The following is a 21737-nucleotide window of genomic DNA, read 5'->3' as shown; positions in this document are numbered from 1 at the left end:
CAAGAGTTTCTCTGATAATAATGTTACATATCAGGTTACTAGTCTAGAGTAGATAAAGCTAGACTACTCCCTCATCCCCACCCCACTCCCACCGCACACACACTCATACACGGAGTCAGATTAAAATATTTCATTTTGGTTAGACATATAGAAATGCAAACATAGCACCGTAGAAGCTGAATGAAAATGAGGAGAATAGCTTTGAGTGGAAGGAAGAAATTCTCAAACAAGACAGAAAACCCAGAGACTAAAGAAAAGATAAACACACTTACTTGCATTAAAATTTGAGAAAGCCTCCACAGTCAACGGAAAAAACAAATAAATGACAGTTTGCTGGAAAAGGGGGCTGGCTCAGGGGCTAAAAGCACTCGCTGCTCTTCCTGATTCATGTTTGGGTTGCAGAACTCATGTCAAGCAGGTGACGACCTCCCAGAAATCCAGTTCCAGGGCCCCTGACACCCTCCTCCACCTCTGTAGGTACATGACACACGCTCAAACATGTAAGACAAATAAATAAAGATTAAAAATAATTTTTAAGCCAGGCAGTGGTGGCACATGCCTTTAATCCCAGCACTTGGGAGGCAGAGACAGGCAGATTTCTGAGTTCAAGACCAGCCTGGTCTACAGAGTGAGTCGCAGGACAGCCAGGGCTACACAGAGAAACCCTGTCTCAAAAAAAAAAAAACCCACATAATAATAATAATAATAATAATAATAATAATTTTTAAAAGAAATAAAATTAAAAACACAAAAGATTACTTTCTTTGTTTATTCAAAAACTCTTAAAATTGATAGAAAAACACAACTAAGTTGTTCAAATAAATGGACGGCCAAGAAACAGAAAATGCCTGCTTCTTTGTCTACCTGTTTCTGTCTGTCTGTCTCTGTGTTTCTGTCTCTGTCTCTCTGTCTCTGTGTCTCTATCTCTATTAGCCTCTGTTTCTCTGTCTCTGTGTTTGTCTGTCTGTATCTCTCTGTCTCTGTCTCTCTGTGCATGTCTCTGTCTCTCTGTGACTTTATCTGTGTCTCTGTCTTTCTCTCTGTTTTTTGTTTTTTGTTTTTGTTGCTGTTTCATGAGGCAAGGCCTCATTCAAAAGCCCAGGCTGACCTGACCTTGCTGTGTAGCCCAGGCTGGCCTGACCTCACTGTGTAGTCCAGGCTGGCCTCAAACTCATGATACTACCAGGCACCACTACCCTTGGTAGATGATGTTAGTTTTCAGCTCACCAAATTGGCACATCAAAGGACATTGTCTCTCGTGCCATGTGGGAAGGGGCATTCTTAGAGAAGCTAAAGTTACAGAAATCCTTGTGCCTCAGGAACGAGCCCTCTCCAATGGTAAAGTACTTGTTGTCCAAGCACAAGGGCCAGAGATGGAATGTCCAGGACCCACATCTGGGTGTGGTCATGCCCATCTGAAGAGACAGGAGTGGATGCCCTGTTGTGTACAGCAGGGAACCAGAGCTCTAGCCTCAAATGAGGTCATTGGTGAGGACTGACACCCAAGGTTGTTTGTTCTCCACCCTCCACTCGTGTGCCATGGCCCACAAATGACACGCCTGCACACGAGTGTGAATGCATGCACACACTTCACACATGGAGATTAAAAAAGAAAACAAAAGAAAGAATGAGTTCTCTGTTTTATCTGTCAGTATCCTCACCTTACTGGATGCAACGAGGGCATCAAGAAATTCAGAGATACATAGAAGGTCATGATTTTTGACATCACTTAGATGTTTTCAACCTGTGGGTCATGATCCTTTTGAGGGGGTCACATATTGGATATACTGCATATCAGATGTTTACATTATGATCGTAATGGTCACAAAATTACAGTTATGAATTAGCAATGAAAATAATTTTGTGGTTGGGGGGGTCACCATGACATGAGGAACTGTATTAAATGGTCGGAGCATCGGAAAGGTGGAGAACTATTGGCTCAGACAGACAAAGTTGGATTAAGAGAATGACTGAAAAAAATATATTGAGGTTTACCATGGGTGCTACGCAGCCTTCCAGAAGTATGGGCTAGGTCTTCCTATGCTTTGGCTCAGAGAGGTGTCTATGACAGGATGGTAGGTGGACAAGAACAAGTTGCATATGATTTTTACATATATATTTATTTTATGTGTGGAGTGTTTGTCTGCACTTATGCACATGTACCACATATGTGCGGTGCCACCCATTGGATCACCTGGATCTGGAGTTACAGCTGTGAGCCATCCTGAGTGCTAGAGACTGAACTTAGGTCCTCTGCAAGAGCACTAAGTGCTTGCTGTTAACTGCCCAGCAATCTCTTCAGTGCCTTTAATTTTAATTTTTAATTTTTTAAAAATTTCTACACCTTGATTTTTCCGTAAAAAGTAGAGAAAGGAATAAAGTAAAATGGCACAATACAATTCACACACACACACACAAGGTTGGGGTTTAGATGGAGGAGTGCTCCCCACTACAGCAGCAAGAGCCAGTGACCTAGGATGCTCCCATCTCTCTCAACATGAGTGGGAATAAGCACCCCTTCCTTCCTTTCAGGCTGCTGTCCTGCCCAATTGTACTGTCCCAGTCCCTTGGGAGGTGGACAGAAAAGTCTTCCCAGGCTACAGAGAGGAGGAACTGAACCGTGCTGGAGAAGGGTCAGCACAGGGAGTGTCACAGAGAGTGACAGTCATTGGTCACCACCACTTCCCTAAGGGAGGTAGCTTTGTGGGGATTGGAGGTAGACACCAGAGGTCTGCTGCTTTTTCTAGCATCTGGCAAGAGATAGAACAGTCAGAGTCTCCTGGGAGAAGAACATGACGTCCACATCTTGGTCAGGTTCTCCACGATGAGCTTGACTTCACTCTGCAGGGTGCTGTTGTCAAGAATGGGTTCTTTCTTCTGTAGCAACTTGGCCACATTGATGCAGACATAGGTGACTGGGTCCTCAGCCATACAAAGAACTGTGGGTGACATGTGTTTGGTGGTGATACCCTGGCTGCCCACAGACCTCAGACAGCACACTGATGCAGAAGAGTGTAGTACTCATGTGATGTGGATAGTCAGGGTCTCAAAAAATGGCTAAGACCTTGGGGACAATAGCGGCACGGGCCCACTCCTTTCCAAACTTCTCCCCCTAGCTTCTTGAAGTTGCTGGTGGCAGCCTTGCAGATAGCATAGACACGATTCACTAGCCAGGCCATAGACAGAGTTGAGTTTCTCATCAATAAATTCCACACTGAGCTGTCCAGGAGCAGAAGCATGTAGTCAGTGATGGCCAGCCACACTCGCCACTTGGCATCCCCAGCTGGTTCCACAATGGCAGGAGTCAGGGACCGAGAGAGCTGCCAGACACCAATCATCTCGTTCACACAATTCAGGTTGGAGAGGATGTTCATGTGTACCTCAGGACACATGTCCTTCACCTGAGCCAAGAAAAGGGCCAAGAGGTGTTTGGTGGTGGCGTCTTTACCCAGAATGGGAGAGGGGACCGTAATGACTGAAGCCACTGCTGACTTGACATGTTGGGTGGCATCTGATGTGAGCTCCTTGATGCAGGACAAGATCTGGGTAACAGTCACATTCTCCTGGTTGTCAGCTGAGAGATTTTCACAGAACTCTTTGATCTTATGGGAGGCTGTGGCCCTCACTTGGCCTTACAGTCCTTCCTCAGGTTCTGGCAGGCATCAGATCTGTCTTGGTGGTCTCAGGCCCCACTGCTCTCTAGAGCTCTGTGAACTTGTCAGCTACCGTGTATCGAGTACTTGTTCGTCAGCAGTCTGTCTCAAGGTGGGCATCGCTAAGGCCCTCAGGCCCTCCTGGGCAGAAGCTGAGTGATGTTCACGCTTCCACTGCCAGCAGCTGCACCGAGTCCTGCTCATCACAGACAGACACGTTAAAGGATATGGGGTTGATCTCAGTCTGGACAATCCTCACATCTTAGCAAACTCCCCCAGCTTGGAGGCAGCGGCCCGCCACACCATGGGGTTGCCATCCGAGAACAGGTTCCGGAGGGACTGTGGAAGTTCTGCCTTCTCAGCACTGCATACTCAGGGGGAGAGAGAAGACCACAGGCTGAGGTGCAGGAGGTGAGCCAGTCTCCAGCCACCAGCCGCTTCACCAGAGGCACAAAGTAAGTCTCTAAATAGGAAGGTGAGTGCTCATGTGAGATGGCCCACAAGGATTCTACCACCTTGTCTCACGCTACTGTCTATTCCACTGTGACCAGTGACTCAAGGGGTGGCAGCAGACAGTGCACATACTCAGGTCCTCCCACCAAAGCGGTGAAGGCTCCCAGCTATTCGGTCAAGGCCAAGAGGACCTCGTCTTCATCATAGGTTACCGGTACCTGTAAGGAAAGGCGGGAGCTTCTTTCTGGTGCATTCAATGCCAAGGACCAAGGCAGTGGTGGAGAGCTTCTTGATACTATTGAGACAAAGCTGAGTGTCCTCATTGCAGAGTTCATCTAAGAGCACCACAATGGGGTAGAGCAAATTGTTGCTGTTGGCAGCGCCATCTTGGCTCCTTGGCATTTCTCTTTAAAAAGAAGAGAAGGGGTCAGAAATCTCTTTTTTACTTACATGTTTGTTTGTAAACACACATACTGTACTAGAAGCATGAAACTCAGAAAGACGCTGACAGTAAGACAGATAGAGAGATTGGTTACTGACTATGTATTCACTTTTTTCCCTTAAATATCTGAGGCAATATGGAGTCGGCAATGTCTGCCTGTCTCCCAGCCACAGGTCAGCTTCCATCAGTGTGAGGAGCACAGTATTGTATAGCATCATACAAAAGTGAGCAGAGGCAGGGCTCGTGAAATCACAAATAGAAATTGTTTGCTGCTGTTTCAGCTACTCACCCAAACAGGTGTCCTGCATTTAGTCTAAAAGCCACACAGAAAGACAAAATGGAGTATGTTTGGGGTAGGGATGAAGAGAGTGAGAGGTACTTGGCATCCTATGTGAGAAGGAGGTTGAAGGAAACAGAGGTAAGATCAGATACAATTTGGGTTTTCAGCTGATGAAGAGTTGGCTTGTAGAAGAAAGGACACTATATCGCTTATTGTCTTAGGAGTAAGACACGGGAGGCCGTTGTCTGGAGGAAACTGCAGGGACTTCAGCCAGAGTGGACAAATACCTGCTAGAGGTCTTCTGAGTCCCCTCCCCCATGCTCTCTGTAACGAGAGATCACACTATGATATAGAGAAGATCTAACACAGTAAAGCATAAGCCAGCAATTTGCAAATTGTGTTTCTAAACTGCAGCTGCTTTTACTTGGATACACATACACATACACATATACATATACAAATATATATATGTAGCTGCCCGCAGTTATATCAGAAGGGAAGCTGAGGATGGATGGGAAGGCGGCGAGAAAGGGAGGAGACCAGGACAACAGATTGCTGATCGAGGTCCACATTTTAATGGGTGACTGAGAATTTAAGGTTGGGGTGAGACCCTTCCCCACTGAGTCTGCTCAGTGTCTGTTGGCTCCATGGCTCCACTGCTCAGCTGGGTAGCCTGCTTAATTCAGGAAATTGTAGATCTGGAAGAATGGACTTCACCTTGGTCCAAGCGCTCCACCCTAGTGGGGTAGATTGTGGCTAGCACTGATAGCACTGAGGTCTGGAAATTCCCCCTCAGAAGGTTGAGGGTGAGGGAGGGCAATTCAGGATTGAGTAGCCACAGTCCTTTCTCCTGGGGAATTCCAGATGAGAAGGCCCAGCCCATAAAGCATTTCTGGATCTCATGGACACCCAAGAAAAGATGCTAAAGAACCTATTTCAACTTCTGGCAGATTCAATCATTTACCATTTTATTATCCATGATTTCATCATGTGATTGACTTAATGTGCCCTTAAATAATCACCGCTGAAAGATTGCTTTTTAGTGTGGGTCACGGGACTCTGCTGTGTCCTCTTTTAGTTTGTTACCTTGGTAACTGACGCTTCCTGGTTGCATGCTGAGCTCACTGACCAGGCTAATGGGAGGATTGCGGGGTGTACCAAGGGCACCAAGTAGACACTCAGATGCAAGGACATTTGGGAGCCAGAGATGCTGAGCAAAGCTTAAAGGGGAAAAAACAGCCCCCCACAAAGCTCTGTTCTTCCTCCTGCACTCTTCCCCACCACCACAGAGCAAAGAAGCCAAGGTGAAGCTATCAGTCACAGCAGCACGGGTCCATGACTCAGCACCTAGCTCAAGGCTAATGTGGAGCATTTAGGATAAGGGTGTGGTGCTCCTGTTCTGCTCTGCGTGGTCCGGTCACCCCTGGCATTGACAAACTCAGAGCTGGATTGGGGGTGTTTCGAGAGCTCCAAGGTCAGAAGGTCAAAGCCTGGAAGGGTCTGCAGATGAAGACAAGCAAGGAGCTTCCGGTTCCAGGCCTCCAGGGGAAGCAGACTGATTTGGCTTCAATACTAAGATGGAATTTGGGAGATATACGTGGGATTTCTTTGTATGGTTCTAAGGGCAGAACTGGACTCAGGGCCAGCTGTTATGGGAGCCAGAGAGCTCTACCAGAGATGGCTTTCTTAAAGAATTAATTGCTTGCCAGGGAAGTAGCCAGTTCTCAGGTTGACAGCATCCAAATAGAAGCAGGAGAACTCCTGGGGGGAGGCTGAGGTACAAGTAGAAAGAGGGTCTTGGGTGAGGGTCAACCAGGTCTTCTGCAGTTTTCCTAGAATACTGAAAACTTAGCACTGGGGAGATGAGGTGGTTGGTAAGGCAGAGGCATGAGGATCTGAGATGGATTCCTGGTACTCGTGTAAAACGTGGCCCATACTTATAACCCCAGAACTGGGAAGGCAGAGAGGATCATACAGATTGTGTGCAGCTGGTGGGCTCCATGCCAGGGAGGGAGCCTGCCTAAGGTACAAACAGTTGGATGGCACCTTTGGAGTGACACCTGAGGTTGTCCCGTGGTCTCACACATGCACATGTGTCCATTTGCATACACTTGCACCCGGATAATCACATGAATTCAAGATTTATGTCAGTTTGCTCAAAGCAGAATTCCCAAACCTCGTGTGCTTGGGAACGGGAGCAAAGTGGACACTTGTAACCGTTGCGGGGGAGTCCTTAATCTCCCTCTCCCCGATCCCCTACTTCTGCTAACTAGGACACATCTTCCTGCCTAATCTCCAAAGGAGAGCTTTTAGAGACATTGCTATTGTACCCCTGTGCCTACTACACACAGGGGAGGAAGCTGCTGATCAAAAAACGTTACAAAGACATCCGTGTCCATGGAAAATGTAGCTGTTACTGATAATTCTTTCTTTCTTTTTATTTTTCTTTATAAAGAAAACAAAGAGAACTTTCGAGGGGGTGGGGTGGGGGGAGGAAGAAACATTCCTCCAAGTTTCTGTTGACTTTTTCTGGTTAGTTATCTTCCCAAACTTGGCACTGAATCAGGTTAGGCTAAAGAAAGCCTTAGTGAGGACTCATTTCAGATTCATCTTTCCCAGACGGAAGAAACTAAGGCCCAAGGGCAGAGGAGTTTGTCTAAAGGCACCGGGTGCCTCGGGGCACAGCTGGGACCATAGCCAGCTTTAGCCCACTTCTGCCCAAGCCTAGACGTTTCCTGTAGGCTGCCTTTTGGGAAAGGACCTCATCACCACAGCCTCAGGGCCTTGGGCAAGTGGAAATCTCACCCCATGGCTGCTCCTTTATAGATATGAAAGGGAAAGTCAGCTCTCAACCACATGTTTCTCCTTCAAGTCAGTTTTCTTTTTGATAATTTTTAAGGCCTGCCGCCCAAACTGCATTGCCCGCATTGGTTCCTGACCAGCTTGAGGGGAATGCCAGGCTCTTGCCCTGTCTCTTGATACTCAAATATTCCAGGGTCCAGAGTGGGAAGTGTGGCTTCTCCCCCAAGAAGCAGCATGGTGGGGGCTTCTATGTTGTTCCTCCTTTCCAGAGATGCCTGTAACAGATGTTCCTGCTTTCAGCAAAAATCAGCTAGGGAACCAACCTCTCAGCACCTCTGGACACAGACCTAGCTACTTAGCAGGGCTCCATGGAGAACTTCCACCACAGGCTTCTTGTTCAGAAACCAATGTGAATGCCAAGTCTGAGACTAAGTAGTTTTTGTTTAAAAAAATTGTATTAGTATATATTAATTATACATGATGAGTTTAATAAGGGCATAGTCATATGTGTGTGTGTATATATATTTGATTTATTTGCCCCCTTCATTTCTCTTTCTTGTCCTTTTCTTCCTCCCATAATCTCTTCTTTCTCTTCTCCTCTCATAAATTTCATTAGTGTTGCTCACAGGAGCATGGTGTGAAGGGTTATTTACAGGAGGAACATGGTTACCTTACCAGTGGCTGTACCACTGAAGAAAGTGAGGTAGTATACTTGAAAATAGGTGTAAGATTCCTAGGTCCAAACCCAGTGAAACCCACCCTGCCTGACTGGGTCCCGAGTGTGTGGAAGCCATGTTTAAGCTTTATGTACCTCAGAGACAGGGGAGGCCTGCTGGGTTACTGGCTGTATGATTGTCTCTGTTTCCTCCATCTGTCTGCCAAGGGACCAGCAAGCAGCCCAGAGTAGCGTTTAGGGATCCGAGTACTTCGTGTATAATTTTCCCTAGCACGATGCCTGTGCCACCTTCAGTGTTTCTGTTACTCTCCCATTAAAATGGGAGCAAAGAAAAGGCGAGAACGATGGGAAAGATGAACGTGCAATAAACTGGGCGTCGGGCGGTGAAATCTTAAGCCAGTTTTGGGCTAGGAGCCGACCGGCCGTAGTGTATGGATTCCTCTTCCCATAAGGCTCTTCGGTTGGTGCCTGGTTGTGAGGTTTTTGGTAGCTCGCAGGGAATAGAGTCTAGAGTCCCTCTGGCAACCAGCGCGGTCATTTGTGATGCCCATGCGCCCCCTGGTGCCCCCCGCTGGGTGCTGCGCCTCCCCTCCTCCCCCCAGGCTTCCAGAAAGCTCCTGGTGCATTCCCCGGCATTCTCTGGGCTTGAGTCACGCAGGTTTGCAGCCAGCCCCAAAGGGGGTGTACTTGAGCAGAGCTCTATAAATAGGGCGCTTTCCCCATAGCTCACCACCCGCGTCACCAGGAGGAGCGCACTGGAGCCAAGCCGCAGACCGGTGAGACAGCTGCACCTTTCCTTCCCCAGCCCCGAAGCCACACCGGCGGCAGGGATGGGAGCGCAAGGGTAGCAGCCAGGCGGAGAGCTGGCGCAGCAGTGGGGAAGTGGGAGGTGGCTAGAGCCCCATCACCAGGCAGCGGAGCACTGGGTTGGGGAGGTGCCTGCTGGTTCAGACTAGAGAGTCCCCCTGTTCTTTAACCCGGATCACAATGTCAAAACTGTTCAATAGGCCACATGCAAAGATGTTCCTTTTGCAAAAATGGGTAAACTGAGGCTTGAAGGCTGCAGTGAGATGTGGGAGGTGCAGGGGCGTGAGTGGCTGAGTGCCGCGAGTAGGTGCGGGTCTCTGTAGTGGCTGTTGTCTTACGGGCATGAGTCATTGCATTTGGATCTCCCTTCCAGCTCCTGGGACAGCACATAATAAATAAGATGCTGTGTATTTATGGACGTGCTGTAGACATCCAGACCCGCCTTACTGAGCTGAATGCGTGCATTCAGTTCTTTAGAGAAATGCTCCACCAGGCCCAAGATGTCTGATCCCACCGGATCATTTTATAGATGGTAATCTGAGACCTGGAGACCATTAGAGGTTCAGCCTCCAAACGCTCTTCTATGAATAAGAAACTGAAGCCCTTTGGCTTTCCAGAATTTCTGGACCCAGTTTTAAAAACGGCGCTGGTGCTGTTTTTAAAGGAAGAAGTTAGGATTCAAGAGTCCATTCAAGTTCTCTAACAGGAAGCTCACGAGAGTACAATTTAGTGTCTGACCTTGTGAGAATAATAAAACAAACTGCAAATGGTAGGCAGTCAATGGAATATTAGGCAGCAGCAAATGTGTGACTTTAAGAAATATTTGGAAACAGGACCTATGAAAGGATGGTTTGTAAAAATGCATTGAAAACAACATGGAGAAAAGACACCACAATGGAAGAGGCTGTGTTTTCCTACCAGATAAGGAGGTCCTTGGCCCTGGCGGGGCTGATGCGTCCAGGGTAGTTGGCAGCCAGGCAGTAGGCCAGTCTCCAAATGATGACAGGAAGTGAGTCAGTGTAGAGGGGAGGCAGCGGGCTAGGCGGCATTGTCCTCGGACCAACACCACAGCACCTGGAGGAAGCTTGGGAGACAAGCAGATTCTGACCTGGAGTCCATATTACCAGCAGACCGCAGGGGAGTCTGATCTTAGATTTACAGACTAGAGGATCGCTTCTTTGAGGTCTGTATCAGGTCCATGGTACAAAGAAACCAAGGCTGGGAGATTTCTGACTTTAGTTTTCAAGGAAAGAATATTGCAATGAGATTTTGGAGGGCCGCATTCTTCCTCGGGATTGCAGTGTGTCTTGGGAAGCCCAACAGGTATTGGCATTGGCAATTCCAAAATGCCGAGGCTGGGTAAAGAAGGAGCAACCCTTCCCTCTTATTTGGGAACTTGGTGGCTCTCCAGGCCCCAGGCTCCCTGCAGCGCATCTGGATACTGCTTGGCCTCCCATTCAATGGTCTTCTTTGGCTGCCCTGCTGCCTCTTCTGGGCACAGTACTGTCCTGGGATCAGAAGCCATTTCCAAGGCTGTTAAATGGCTTTTCCAAAAATGGTCACGCTTGAGGCTACTCCCACCTACAGACATTTCTGTGGCTCTGTCTCTGATGTGGCAAGGGGTCTGTCCCTGCCTGGGGCATTTCAGGCCTCAGCGAGCCCCTGGGGGGGTCTATGAGATCAGGGCCTTCCTCAGGGTCATGAACCAGGCTGGCCCAGCCACCCGCCCGTCCCTGGGACAGTGCCCATCTCTTCTCCCACACCACTCCTCTCCTCTGCCTGCATAATTACGCCTCAGCAGAGGCCTTGCCTCTTAATGATCTGCCCAGCGTGCTGATGGCCTGCCTAGCTGAGAGCAGGTTTTAAGAGTGAGCTGTTCCAGGAAGAGAGATCGCGCCCCTTTCCCTGTTCCGGTGGCTATAGGAAGCTGGTGAGCCCAGATAAGCTATTCTGGGCAGGGTTGGAGATGCAAGGTGTGTGTGTGTGTGTGTGTGTTGTTTTATGCAACCAACCCAGCTTCTGGGAAAGGATCCATTGTGTAATACTGGGGCTTCGGCCTGTGTCCCCGGCTCAGGGCAGCTGGCCCAGTGGTGGTGGCAGGGACATCTTGGCAGAGCATGCTAGTTCAGGCTTAGAGGGGACAGGCATGTGAAAGGGATTTGCTGGAGCCAATGAGCTGGTCCTCCTGAAGGGGTTTTCGGGGGGGGGGGTCACTGCTAATCTCGGGCTTTGTCCTTCCCTTTTCTAGCTCTGCCTTCTCTGAGTCCTAAATTCCTTTCCTTCCCAATTTGTTTTTACCCCACCCCCTCCCCAATCCATACTCAGCCCGGCACAAGCCTCACCCAGAGACGGTGAGATGGATTGAATTTCCCGTGCTGATGGAAGGGCGTGCATATTACCACGGACTCCTGAAAAGAACACTTGGCTAGCCCTGGAAGGCTGAGGGCTCCCCTAAAGGGAGCTCAGGGCTGTGCTGTGAGAGGGGGTGTGGTCCCATGGAAGGGGATAGGCCAGGGATGTTTGTGGCCGCTTCAGGAGAGGCATCTTTAGTATTTGTCATGTTAAATGTGCTTTGGAGACAAAGAGGTCTGGACACAGGAAACTCATCTGCCCTGCCTAGGGCTCTTATGGGAAGAAAGGGCTTCAGCTTGGAGCTTGGCCCCTCCAACCCCAGAGAGCCTGAGTCCTCTGTGCAGCCGAACCACAGTTCTTCCCAGGGTCTCGCCGCCTCCAGCGTCTTCTGAAGGAGTCAGTTTGATCTGGGTTTTGCTCCCCCGTTCTTCAGAAGTAAACTGTGGTGATGCTAGATGAGGAGACAGATGAGGGCCACGGGTTCCAATCCCACCCCATCTCCCTTCTCATGGAGCTGGAGTGGGGTGCAGAAAACCCGGAAGCGGCCCAGCGGTTCCCATGACATTCTGTTTTTTTTTTTTTTTTTTTTTTCAGGACTTCAGACTCCAAGGAGGTCACATCATGAAGATTCTCCTGCTGTGCGTGGGACTGCTGCTGACCTGGGACAGTGGCACAGTCCTGGGAGAGCAGGAGGTCTCCGACAATGAGCTCCAAGGTCAGCCGGCTAAGCCACGGTCCCTCCGGTGGATGTGGTAGGGGCTGGGCAGGGCCACCCCTCAAAGCTCAGTGCCCAAGTGCTGAGGGCTGTTTTCATTCTGCACTCTGGGTCTGTCCACGCCCTCTGTTCTCTCCCCGCCTTGGCGGTTTTTTTTTTTTTTTTTGTGGTCAGGTGCCTTCTAGTCATTAGCCTGTCTCAAGCCCCTCCGTTGGCTGCATGTCATTCATTCATTCCCTCCTGGTCCCCTCACCTGGACTCTTACTCTTCTCTCAAAGCTGTGCCCGGACCCTTTGAAACTTTGTCAGTCTCCCCTTTGTGTGACATCCAGGGTTCTCACCAATGTGTCTCCAAAACAAACCCTCCCCCACTCCCACCTCCCGCCCCTGGAAACCCACCTGGTTTCACCAGTCTCCTCTGGAAAAGGGCAGTCGTCTGAGAGCACCCTCTCCCTTCCTCCCCATCTTCCAAGGCTTTTCTTGAAACCTGCCTTTCTTCCCTCCTTCTCTCCAAACCTCTTGCTCATAGCTGACCAGGTCTGTGGGGATCTTCACGAAAGGCAATGTGATCTGATTCTCTGGTATGGATACGCACGGTGAGGTGATTCCTCTTGTCAGCCGTCCATCCCCTCAGTTTATCATTGGACTCAGACACTTAAAATATATTCTCATTTATTTTTTTTTATTTTTTAATTTTTTTTTTTTTTTTGGATTTGGTTTTTTCGAGACAGGGTTTCTCTGTATAGCCCTGGCTGTCCTGGAACTCACTCTGTAGACCAGGCTGGTCTCGAACTCAGAAATCCACCTGCCTCTGCCTCCCAGAGTGCTGGGATTACAGGCGTGCGCCACCTCCGCCCGGCTTAAAATATATTCTCTTAGCACACTTCAAGGGCAGGACACGTTATCAACCACGAGCTCTGCTTGGACCATTGGCTTTCGGGCTTAGTCCCGCCGCTACATCACTGAAACTCCTGCCCTTGGGACAACAGCCCCTCCCCCCTTCTCTTTGGATGTGTTTGGCAAGGGCATCAGGTAGAACACTGTGGAAGTGTGGGAGATGGCACTTGACACAGGATAAGTGAGTGGTACTGTTGTGACATGATGTGTCATTGCCTCCATCACCCGGGGCCGTGTCTTGGTTACGGTCTCCATGGTGACCACAGCTCTTCATTTATCTTCCCGTTTCCATGGTGTCTGGTGCTATTTCATTCATCTCCCGGTCCTCATCACCTGACACTGTGCATCATTGTAACAAAGAAAGATTGGGTTAACCTGAGCTTCACAAAGATCATATCCAAAATGGCACTTTTATTATATTTTGATGCTTAGGAGATTACCTCCCTTTTTTCTTTTCTGTTTTCCTTGAAATAGCCTCTGTGGCTGTCGGCTCCCCCCGGGGTGGCATGGTGGGGTCAGTCATCGTATGGCTGCCTCTGTCTGTACCACTCCTGTGTTTCTGAGCTGTGGCGTGAAGACATAGAGGCAGGAATGAGGCCGGGAGGACGGCCACAGGCTTGGGGCAATAGTGATGCCGTCTCAGCCTGACCCCCAACCTACCCTCAGAGCATGGCTTTCTCACCCTCCCGCTGGCTCCTGGGCTATTTCTCCAGCCATTATTTTCCCTCTGAAGTCACTGTGCCTTCCTCTCTCTCACAGAACTGTCCACTCAAGGGAGTAGGTATGTTAATAAGGAGATTCAGAACGCCGTCCAGGGAGTGAAGCACATAAAGACCCTCATCGAAAAAACCAACGCAGAGCGCAAGTCGCTGCTCAACAGTTTAGAGGAAGCCAAGAAGAAGAAAGAGGTAGGGCCGAGCCCTTGACTTAGCCCGCTCTCCCTGCTGGAGGGGAGGAGGGGACTCGGGGACGCGGTGGGCAGGTGCATGCTGGGATGCCATGGTGTCTGTCCAGGGCAGTCCTTGCAGGGCTTCCCTAATGCAGGGAAGCACAGTCACTGTGGGAGCCTCAGGCCTGAGGCCTTGGATCTGGTTTCCTCGTAACTCTGGCCCAGGGCCTGAAGGTTTTTCTAACCCTGCCTGGTGCAGGACTTGGGGGTGGGGGTGGGGTAGGGGTGGGGTAGGGCTGGGGTGGGGGTGGGGGTGGGGTAGGGGTGGGGGTCATGGCGTCACCCAGCCACTTCCCACTCTTTTCTTCTGTATTCAAGATGACTTTTAACACGAACGTGCTTATTGCAACATTTAAAGTGATGTAAAATCCTCGTAATCTATCTTTAGACATCCCTTCATCCAACTCAGCTGCAGGGACGGGAGCAGCTTTCAAAGCCCTCAGTAGGAGCTGAAGTTGTGATAGTACCATGCCCTCTAGAGATGGGTTTCATCCTACGTGTGTGTTCCTACCCATGATAATGCTTAGTTTATAAGTTACAGACAGAAAGGTATAAACAGCCACAATAAAATAGAACAGTTACAATATTATATCATACAGAGGGTTATGCAGATGTGATTTCTCCCACCCTCAAAATATCTCAATTCTTCAGCCTCCGCAATACTATTTTTAGACTGTGGTTGACCATGGGTAGCTAAGAACTGATAACAGGGGACTGCCCTGCTACCCTTTGTTTAACTTGTCTTCTACATTTGAACATCTATGTTGACTCTGGTACACACACACACACACACACACACACACACACACACACACACAGATCCATCCATCCACTTATTTATTTTCCATATCAATATGTAGAGGCACACATTTGCAGCAAACTAATAATATCTCTTCGGGCAGAGAATTTAAATTTTTTATTTTGGTCATCCCCGGAGCCCATGACTGGGTTAGGGTCATGGTAATGAGTTTGATGGTTGATTTGATTTCTGATTGGATAGCTTCAATTTGCATGTCAGGGGCCACAGTTCTAACAATGATAAGACTGGCCTCTTTGGGGGAGATGAGAGGAGACAGTGAGGTGGTATAAGGCAGAGGTGGAGCCTCAGGTCAGAGCAGCAGATCAGAGTGGACAGGGAGAACTTAGGGAATGGCTGGGCCCTGAAGGATGAGAGGTTTCTGAGGGCGAGCATGGCGGAGACGGCACAGCAGAAGCGCTAAACCAAAGCTGTGGGCGGCAGGAGCACGGTGTACAGAGATCGGGGAGACCGGCTGGGTCTCTGTGTGGTTCACCTGGCCTTGTCATCTCCCTGAAGGATGCTCTGGAGGACACCAGGGATTCTGAAATGAAGCTGAAGGCATTCCCAGAAGTGTGTAACGAGACCATGATGGCCCTCTGGGAAGAGTGCAAGCCCTGCCTGAAGCAGACCTGCATGAAGTTCTATGCACGTGTCTGCAGGAGTGGCTCAGGGCTGGTTGGCCGACAGGTGAGAAGGAGTCATGGCCTGGGTTCTGGATGGGGAATGTGGAGAATCCACGAAATAGGCCTCGTTCCATATGTTGAGTACAGTTGATTGGCGTTGCTTGACTGCACACCTTTCTAGTGTCATGGTTGATTGTTGACGTCTGACATGAGTGCAGATGTAACCGATCACCACAGGTTTGCTTGTCAGGTACCAAGTTAAGACCTTTAACCGGTTGGGTAAAATGGCCTTATGGTATAATAAAATCCCATGCTAGTATAGGAAAAGGGAATTAAAAATATTTAGTATATTTGCCTCAATTCCAACCCTGCCTGTGAGCTTTACTTGGTTGGGACTCAGTAAAACTCACTGTTTCCTGAAGGCCGAGCAGCTAAGTGGGAGTGGTGGCTGTCTTCCATGGCCACAGCTGAGACTGGTGAGCCTCCGAGTTTCGCCGTGAGAGGTGGATGGGGCTTGACAGAGTCTCCAGGAGCAGAACAGCAGGAACTTGGGTCAGCTGCTGCGTGATCACAGGGGGTTACAGACTGAAGTGCACAGCGCCTTACTGTTCTTCTCTGGGTCCCAGCTAGAGGAGTTTCTGAATCAGAGCTCACCCTTCTACTTCTGGATGAACGGCGACCGCATCGACTCCCTGTTGGAGAGCGACCGGCAGCAGAGCCAAGCCCTAGATGCCATGCAGGACAGCTTCGCGCGGGCATCCGGCATCATAGATACACTGTTCCAGGACCGCTTCTTCACCCACGAGCCCCAGGACACCCACCATTTCTCCCCCATTGGCTTCCCACACAAGAGGCCCCATTTCCTCTATCCCAAGTCCCGCTTGGTCCGCAGCCTTTTGCCTGTCTCCCACTATGGGCCTCTGAGCTTCCACAGCATGTTCCAGCCTTTCTTTGAGATGATACACCAGGCTCAGCAGGCCATGGATGCCCAGCTCCATAGCCCAGCCTTCCAGTTCCCGGATGTGGATTTCTTAAGAGGTCAGATCGCTTTCTTTCCAAGAAGGAATGGGAATCTCCCAGATGTTTAGACTCTTCCAGGGTTTTATGCTCCCTCCTAGCAGTGTGTGAGGCTGGTATTTTCTCCATTGGCAGGGTAAAGGAGCTAGGACAGGGGTAAAGGAATGCAGATGGCAAACTGGGGCCCGGTTCAGTTAGCATTTAGAGAGATTGGAGCCTGTGTTCTTTACAGCCAACTCGGGGTGTGATCCTATCTGAGCTTCCTATAGAACCTCGGCTTTTCTTTCTTGGGAACTTTTGAGGGTATGGTGTGAGAGGCCTGCCCCTCCAGTCAATGAGTCTGTATCATTGTAAAGATGTTCATGGCTGTGACCTTAGGATGAAATGTAATATAGACACGAGAAGCCAGTGTCTGAGGAGTGATTTTCTTCATTAGTGCTGTGTGACTTACTGCCATCCGTGCCCTACATGGTATGGTTTGCATTAGAATTATAAGGAGGCCTGGCCCCCAATACACATCTCTTGTAGCTCCATTACCTAGGGATGGTTTGTGGTGTCAGCATGCACTCATGCTTTCTAGGGCTTAATGACCCAGTAAGGGAGAACTGTCAGCCCAGGAGAATGAGGAACGGCTGTGATGCCAGAAGGCACACGGCTGAGGGGATGTGTCAGGAGAGATCTCCTCTGATGGAGATGGTGGGAAGGCAGGCAGTACCTGTGGAGAGCCGTGGGAATATCCTCGGGAGCCACGGGGAAATCCCCTGTCTGCAAGCAAACAACTAAGCTGCCCTGACCATGGCGCTCAGCAGAGGTGTGGAGGACTGTCGGGTGGGCATCCTTCCAGTGTGCCATGTGCCTCATCCTGCCCCCCTTTCCTCTCGTGTGTCCAGAAGGTGAAGATGACCGCACGGTGTGCAAGGAGATCCGCCACAACTCCACAGGATGCCTGAAGATGAAGGGCCAGTGCGAGAAGTGCCAAGAGATCTTGTCTGTGGGTGAGTCCGGGTGCCAGGCTATAGTCTGGCACTGTGGTCACCTGACTGGGTCACCAGTGGCTCACGGGAACCATCCTTCTTCAGAGACTAGCTCTCTGCCTGTGAGCTGTAGACCCTGGGAGACTCCTCACCCCGTGCCCGGCCTATTATTATCCTTATATCTAGAGCTTCACTCTTTGGGAGCTGGGGTAGAACTCAGTGACTCCTGCGTGCTAGGTGAGTGCTCTCCCATTGAGCCATACCAATTTTACTTAGAATCAAATTCAGCTGCAGATTGTTCTCACATAGATGAGATGCATTTAAAGCGCCCACCACCATCACCCTGGTGGCTCATGGCAAACCTGTGGTCCACAGTGGTTATCTCCATGGAATTTGACTGTAGCCACCAGCAACCCACAGCTCATTCCCCTGGCTACTTAGCTCCACAGTGCCAAGTACGGTAGACCCTGGTTTTTAACTCCAGATTATAAAATCTTTCACAACACACATTTTGTTTAACAAGCGCTCGCCACATGCTGGGCACTGTTGCAAACACATCACAGGTGTTTGTTCCCAGAATGATCTTGTGAGCTGGGCACAGCTCTCTTTTCCGTCTTGCAGAATGGCTAAGTGACTTATCTAAGATTGCATGACACACTTGGGCTGTGCCCATGAACACATGCTGGGGTTTCTCCCTGGTATGCCCTTGTGGTCGTGGTCCTTGGTATCCTGGCTGCATTCCTTTTTGGTGGACGAGTCCCTCAGAAAAGGAACTGCTTTCCTTCATCAGTTCCCCAGGCAATCTGGGGATGGTGGCACATCCCTATAATCTCACCATTTCGAAGGCTGAGGTAGGAGGGTGGTGAATCCGAGGCCAGTCTTGGCTACATAGTGAGGTTCTGTCTCAATGAAAACAAATCAAAATATGGCAAAACCAAAACTGTTCCCCACAGATTTGTCAGGTCTGGCCATCATTCAAATGGCCCTGCTTTCACCCTGGTCTTTACACGGGCTCGCAGTATGCAGCGCTTACTGGTCAGTTCACAGGGAGTTAATCGTCCTCTTTGCTGTTCCGTCATGTGTAGTTGGCCAGGACAGACCTTCAGAGTCTGGTTAAATATTCCCAGCCTCACTCCTGTAATGTTAGGAGCCCAGGGAAAAACAAAACAAAACAAAACACTAGTGCTTTCAAAGGTTATAGTGCATTTTCACCCCCTTTACCACCCCATTCATGCTTCTGCCTTCTGCTTCCTTCTTCCCTGGGAAGACTGTTCAGCCAACAATCCTGCCCAGGCTAACCTGCGCCAGGAGCTGAACGACTCGCTCCACGTGGCTGAGAGGCTGACCCAGCAGTACAACGAGCTGCTTCACTCCCTCCAGTCCAAGATGCTCAACACCTCATCTCTGCTGGAGCAGCTGAACGACCAGTTCAACTGGGTGTCCCAGCTGGCTAACCTCACGCAGGGCGAAGACCAGTACTACCTTCGGGTCTCCACGGTGAGTTGTACCCCTGTCATCTGATGAGCCTCAGGCCCGTGTGTGATCCAGAGGTGACATGTGTCTCTTAGACATGCAGTGGGACAAAGGTACCACAGGAGCACCTACAATTTACACCAGCAAGGACTAGGAAAACCACATGCATGTGGTAGCATTGATATGCCTTCACCCCTTCAGGTCAAATCTCCAAGTCTCATTTCCAAGATGAGGAAAGAAAGAGGTTCTGTGGCTTGCTAAGAACAGAGAACTTTGGGCAACTTGCCTGGGCCAGCCTGTCCGCCTGGCTGTAAAGCTGCCTTCCAGGGCCACACCGAGTGACACATGAATTGGTTCACTGTTAGCCAGTGAGGATGGCTTCCTTTAGTGCGTGGACCCCTGCCCACCCCGTCCCTTTTTTGACCATAGACTGGCTAACATTTGTACAAAACCAATGTGGGGCCCGGGGTCATGGGGAGTGCCTGTGTCTTAGTCAGGGTTTCTATTTCTGCACAAACACCATGACCAAGAAACAAGCTGGGGAGGAAAGGGTTTATTCAGCTTATACCTTCCACACAGCTGTTCATCACCAAAGGAAGTCAGGACTGGAACTCAAGCAGGTCAGGAAGGAGGAGCTGATGCAGAAGCCATGGAGGAATGTTTCTTACTGGCTTGCTTCCCCTGGCTTACTCAGCCTGCTCTCTTATAGAACCCAAGAGCACCAGCCCAAAGGTGGTACCACCCACAAGGGGCCCTCCCCACTTGATCACTAATTGAGAAAATGCCCCATAGCTGGATCTCATGGAGGCACTTCCCCAACTGAAGCTCCTTTCTCTGTGATAACTCCAGCCTGTGTTAAGTAGATACACAAAACCAGCCAGTACAGCCTGTAAGCCACCACTGAAGAAACTGAGGTGGGAAAGTGGAGATCTCGAGCCCAGGCTAGACTATATAGTGAAGGTCTCTCTCGAACAAAGCAAAACAAGAAAATATGACAATAAAGAAAAACATTCAAAAATCATTTCAAGTCTCTGGAGTGCCTACTTGGCTAGTCATTTTAGATATAACATTTATCCCTTCAAATCGAGATGGTTTTGCTCAGAATTCTCTAGACATCTTGCATAGTGACAGATAACCTGAAGACCCATATTTGGTTGAAGGGGCGAAGACAAGTTCCACGTCCTTTGACCAAGAAGGGCGCACTCTGCAAACATCGTGTAGTGACCTCTCCTACCTTCTTCTAGGTGACAACCCATTCTTCTGACTCGGAGAAACCCTCCCGTGTCACTGAGGTCGTGGTGAAGCTGTTTGACTCTGACCCCATCACAGTGGTGTTACCAGAAGAAGTCTCTAAGGATAACCCTAAGTTTATGGACACAGTGGCGGAGAAAGCGCTACAGGAATACCGCAGGAAAAGCCGGTAAGCAGGCAGCCTTTCTGTGACCCCAGGGACTGATAAACAAGTCTTTCCAAGACCCTGAAGGGCTGGAAAGTCCTCGGAGCCCAGACAAGGAGCAGGGTGTGTGTTCTGGGCACAGGGCCTGTTCCTGAGGCCAGAGCCCACGGGTAAGCTAGGGAAACCCCGGGGATTTTATTTTCCTTGCTCTGCGAAATGTTCTTCCTTGCTGGTAAGGATGTGGGTGTTGGCGGCTGCTTCTTGGGGGGTACTGATTCTCTTCTCTGCTCTCCTTTTTTTTTCTTCAAGCGCTGAATGAGACAGAAGCATCGCTTTCCCATATGTAGGAGTCTCAAGGAGGGAATCTCCCAGCTCCCCGAGGTTGCTGCAGACCCCTAGAGAACTCCATGTTTCCAGGCGAGTCAGCCTCCACCCAAGCAGCCTCTCCCTCCTCTGGATTCTGTACTCTAATGCCTACACATGCTGCTCTCGGGAAGAACTGCTTCCCCCATGCCACTAATCCAATAAAGCCGCTTTGCGATATGAGTGAGTCTCGGGCCTGTTTTTCTTTTTCTTTTTCTTTTTCTTTCTTTCTTCCTTCCTTCCTTCCTTCCTTCCTTCCTTCCTTCCTTCCTTCCTTCCTTTCTTTCTTTCTTTCTTTCTTTCTTTCTTTCTTTCTTTCTTTCTTTCTTTCTTTCTTTCTTTCTTTCTTTCTTTCTTTCTTTCTTTCTTTCTCTTTCTTTTTCTTTCTTTCTTTCTTTCTCTCTCTTTCTTTTTTAAAATATTTATTTATTTATTTATTTCATGTATGTGAATACACTGTCACTGTCTTCAGACACATCAGAAGAGGGCATCAGTTGCCCATTACGGATGGTTGTGAGCCACCATGTGGTTGCTGGGAATTGAACTCAGGATGTCTGGAAGAACAGTCAGTGCTCTTAACCACTGAGCCATCTCTCCAGTCCTGGGCCTGTTTCCGTACATGATTCTCCTGCAGGCCGCACATCTTCATTTGGTATGGAGAGGAAACAAGGAAATAGCCGGGTCAGTTGTTAAAATGCTTGCCACGCAAACATGAGTTTGGTAAAGTCAGGCATGGTGCCACCCTCTGGTAGCTTAACCTCAGCACGGTCAGAGCAGAGCAAAGAGGGTTGCTGGAGCCTCAGGTCCCAGTGAGAGATCGTGCCTCAGAACACATGGCTAGAAAGAGACCAGAGAATGACACGAGGTCACACATGTAAAAGAAATCTCGAAATTAACAGCTGAGACTGTATAGGAGTCACCATACACTGTAGACAATTGGGAGACCTCAGGCTTTGGGAGAGAGGTATGTTCTAGTAAGCCACAGAGGCAAATTCCTGAAGCCAGAGACTTTCCATTCCCATTACAACACTGTCCATGAATTCTGACAAGGTGGGGCAGTCTCCCAG

At 49.4% G+C, this 21737-nt stretch overlaps 1 protein-coding gene, 1 long non-coding RNA gene and 1 pseudogene across 3 annotated transcripts; 1 reads left to right on the top strand and 2 right to left on the bottom strand.

The window, feature by feature from the left end:
* Positions 1 to 2302: 2302 nt before the first annotated feature.
* LOC127691385 (serine/threonine-protein phosphatase 2A 65 kDa regulatory subunit A alpha isoform-like) lies at positions 2303 to 10084 on the bottom strand (annotated as a pseudogene).
* On the top strand, positions 8969 to 20853 carry Clu (clusterin). 2 transcript variants are annotated; one of them, XM_052191153.1, is made up of 9 exons: positions 8969 to 9082; positions 12060 to 12180; positions 13836 to 13984; positions 15341 to 15511; positions 16074 to 16485; positions 17355 to 17459; positions 18706 to 18935; positions 20156 to 20331; positions 20617 to 20853. In XM_052191153.1, the coding sequence occupies exons 2-9, from the start codon at positions 12087 to 12089 to the stop codon at positions 20624 to 20626; spliced, it is 1347 nt and encodes a 448-aa protein (XP_052047113.1). In that variant the 5' UTR covers positions 8969 to 9082; positions 12060 to 12086; the 3' UTR covers positions 20627 to 20853. The 2 variants fall into 2 exon arrangements, with proteins under 2 accessions (XP_052047113.1, XP_052047114.1); XM_052191154.1 differs by lacking the exon at positions 8969 to 9082 and adding an exon at positions 10198 to 10296.
* Positions 17406 to 19571, bottom strand: LOC127691386 (uncharacterized). Its single transcript, XR_007979256.1, has 2 exons — positions 19480 to 19571; positions 17406 to 18573 (listed from the first exon to the last, which is right to left on the bottom strand). It is a non-coding gene; the product is annotated as an uncharacterized LOC127691386 (long non-coding RNA).
* Positions 20854 to 21737: the final 884 nt, after the last annotated feature.

Source organism: Apodemus sylvaticus, chromosome 8 (genome assembly GCF_947179515.1).
Source record: "Apodemus sylvaticus chromosome 8, mApoSyl1.1, whole genome shotgun sequence".
Taxonomy (NCBI): domain Eukaryota; kingdom Metazoa; phylum Chordata; class Mammalia; order Rodentia; family Muridae; genus Apodemus; species Apodemus sylvaticus.
The sequence above is the reverse complement of the archived record's forward strand: the minus strand, read 5'-3'. Positions and strand labels throughout refer to the sequence as shown.

Excerpts from the sequence above, each read along its gene's own strand:
- Clu (XM_052191153.1), top strand. The coding sequence starts at position 12,087 with ATGAAGATTCTCCTGCTGTGCGTGGGACTGCTGCTGACCTGGGACAGT. Across the intron at positions 15,512-16,073 it reads CAGGGCTGGTTGGCCGACAG|CTAGAGGAGTTTCTGAATCA; the intron begins GTGAGAAGGAGT and ends TCTGGGTCCCAG. Across the intron at positions 18,936-20,155 it reads ACTACCTTCGGGTCTCCACG|GTGACAACCCATTCTTCTGA; the intron begins GTGAGTTGTACC and ends ACCTTCTTCTAG.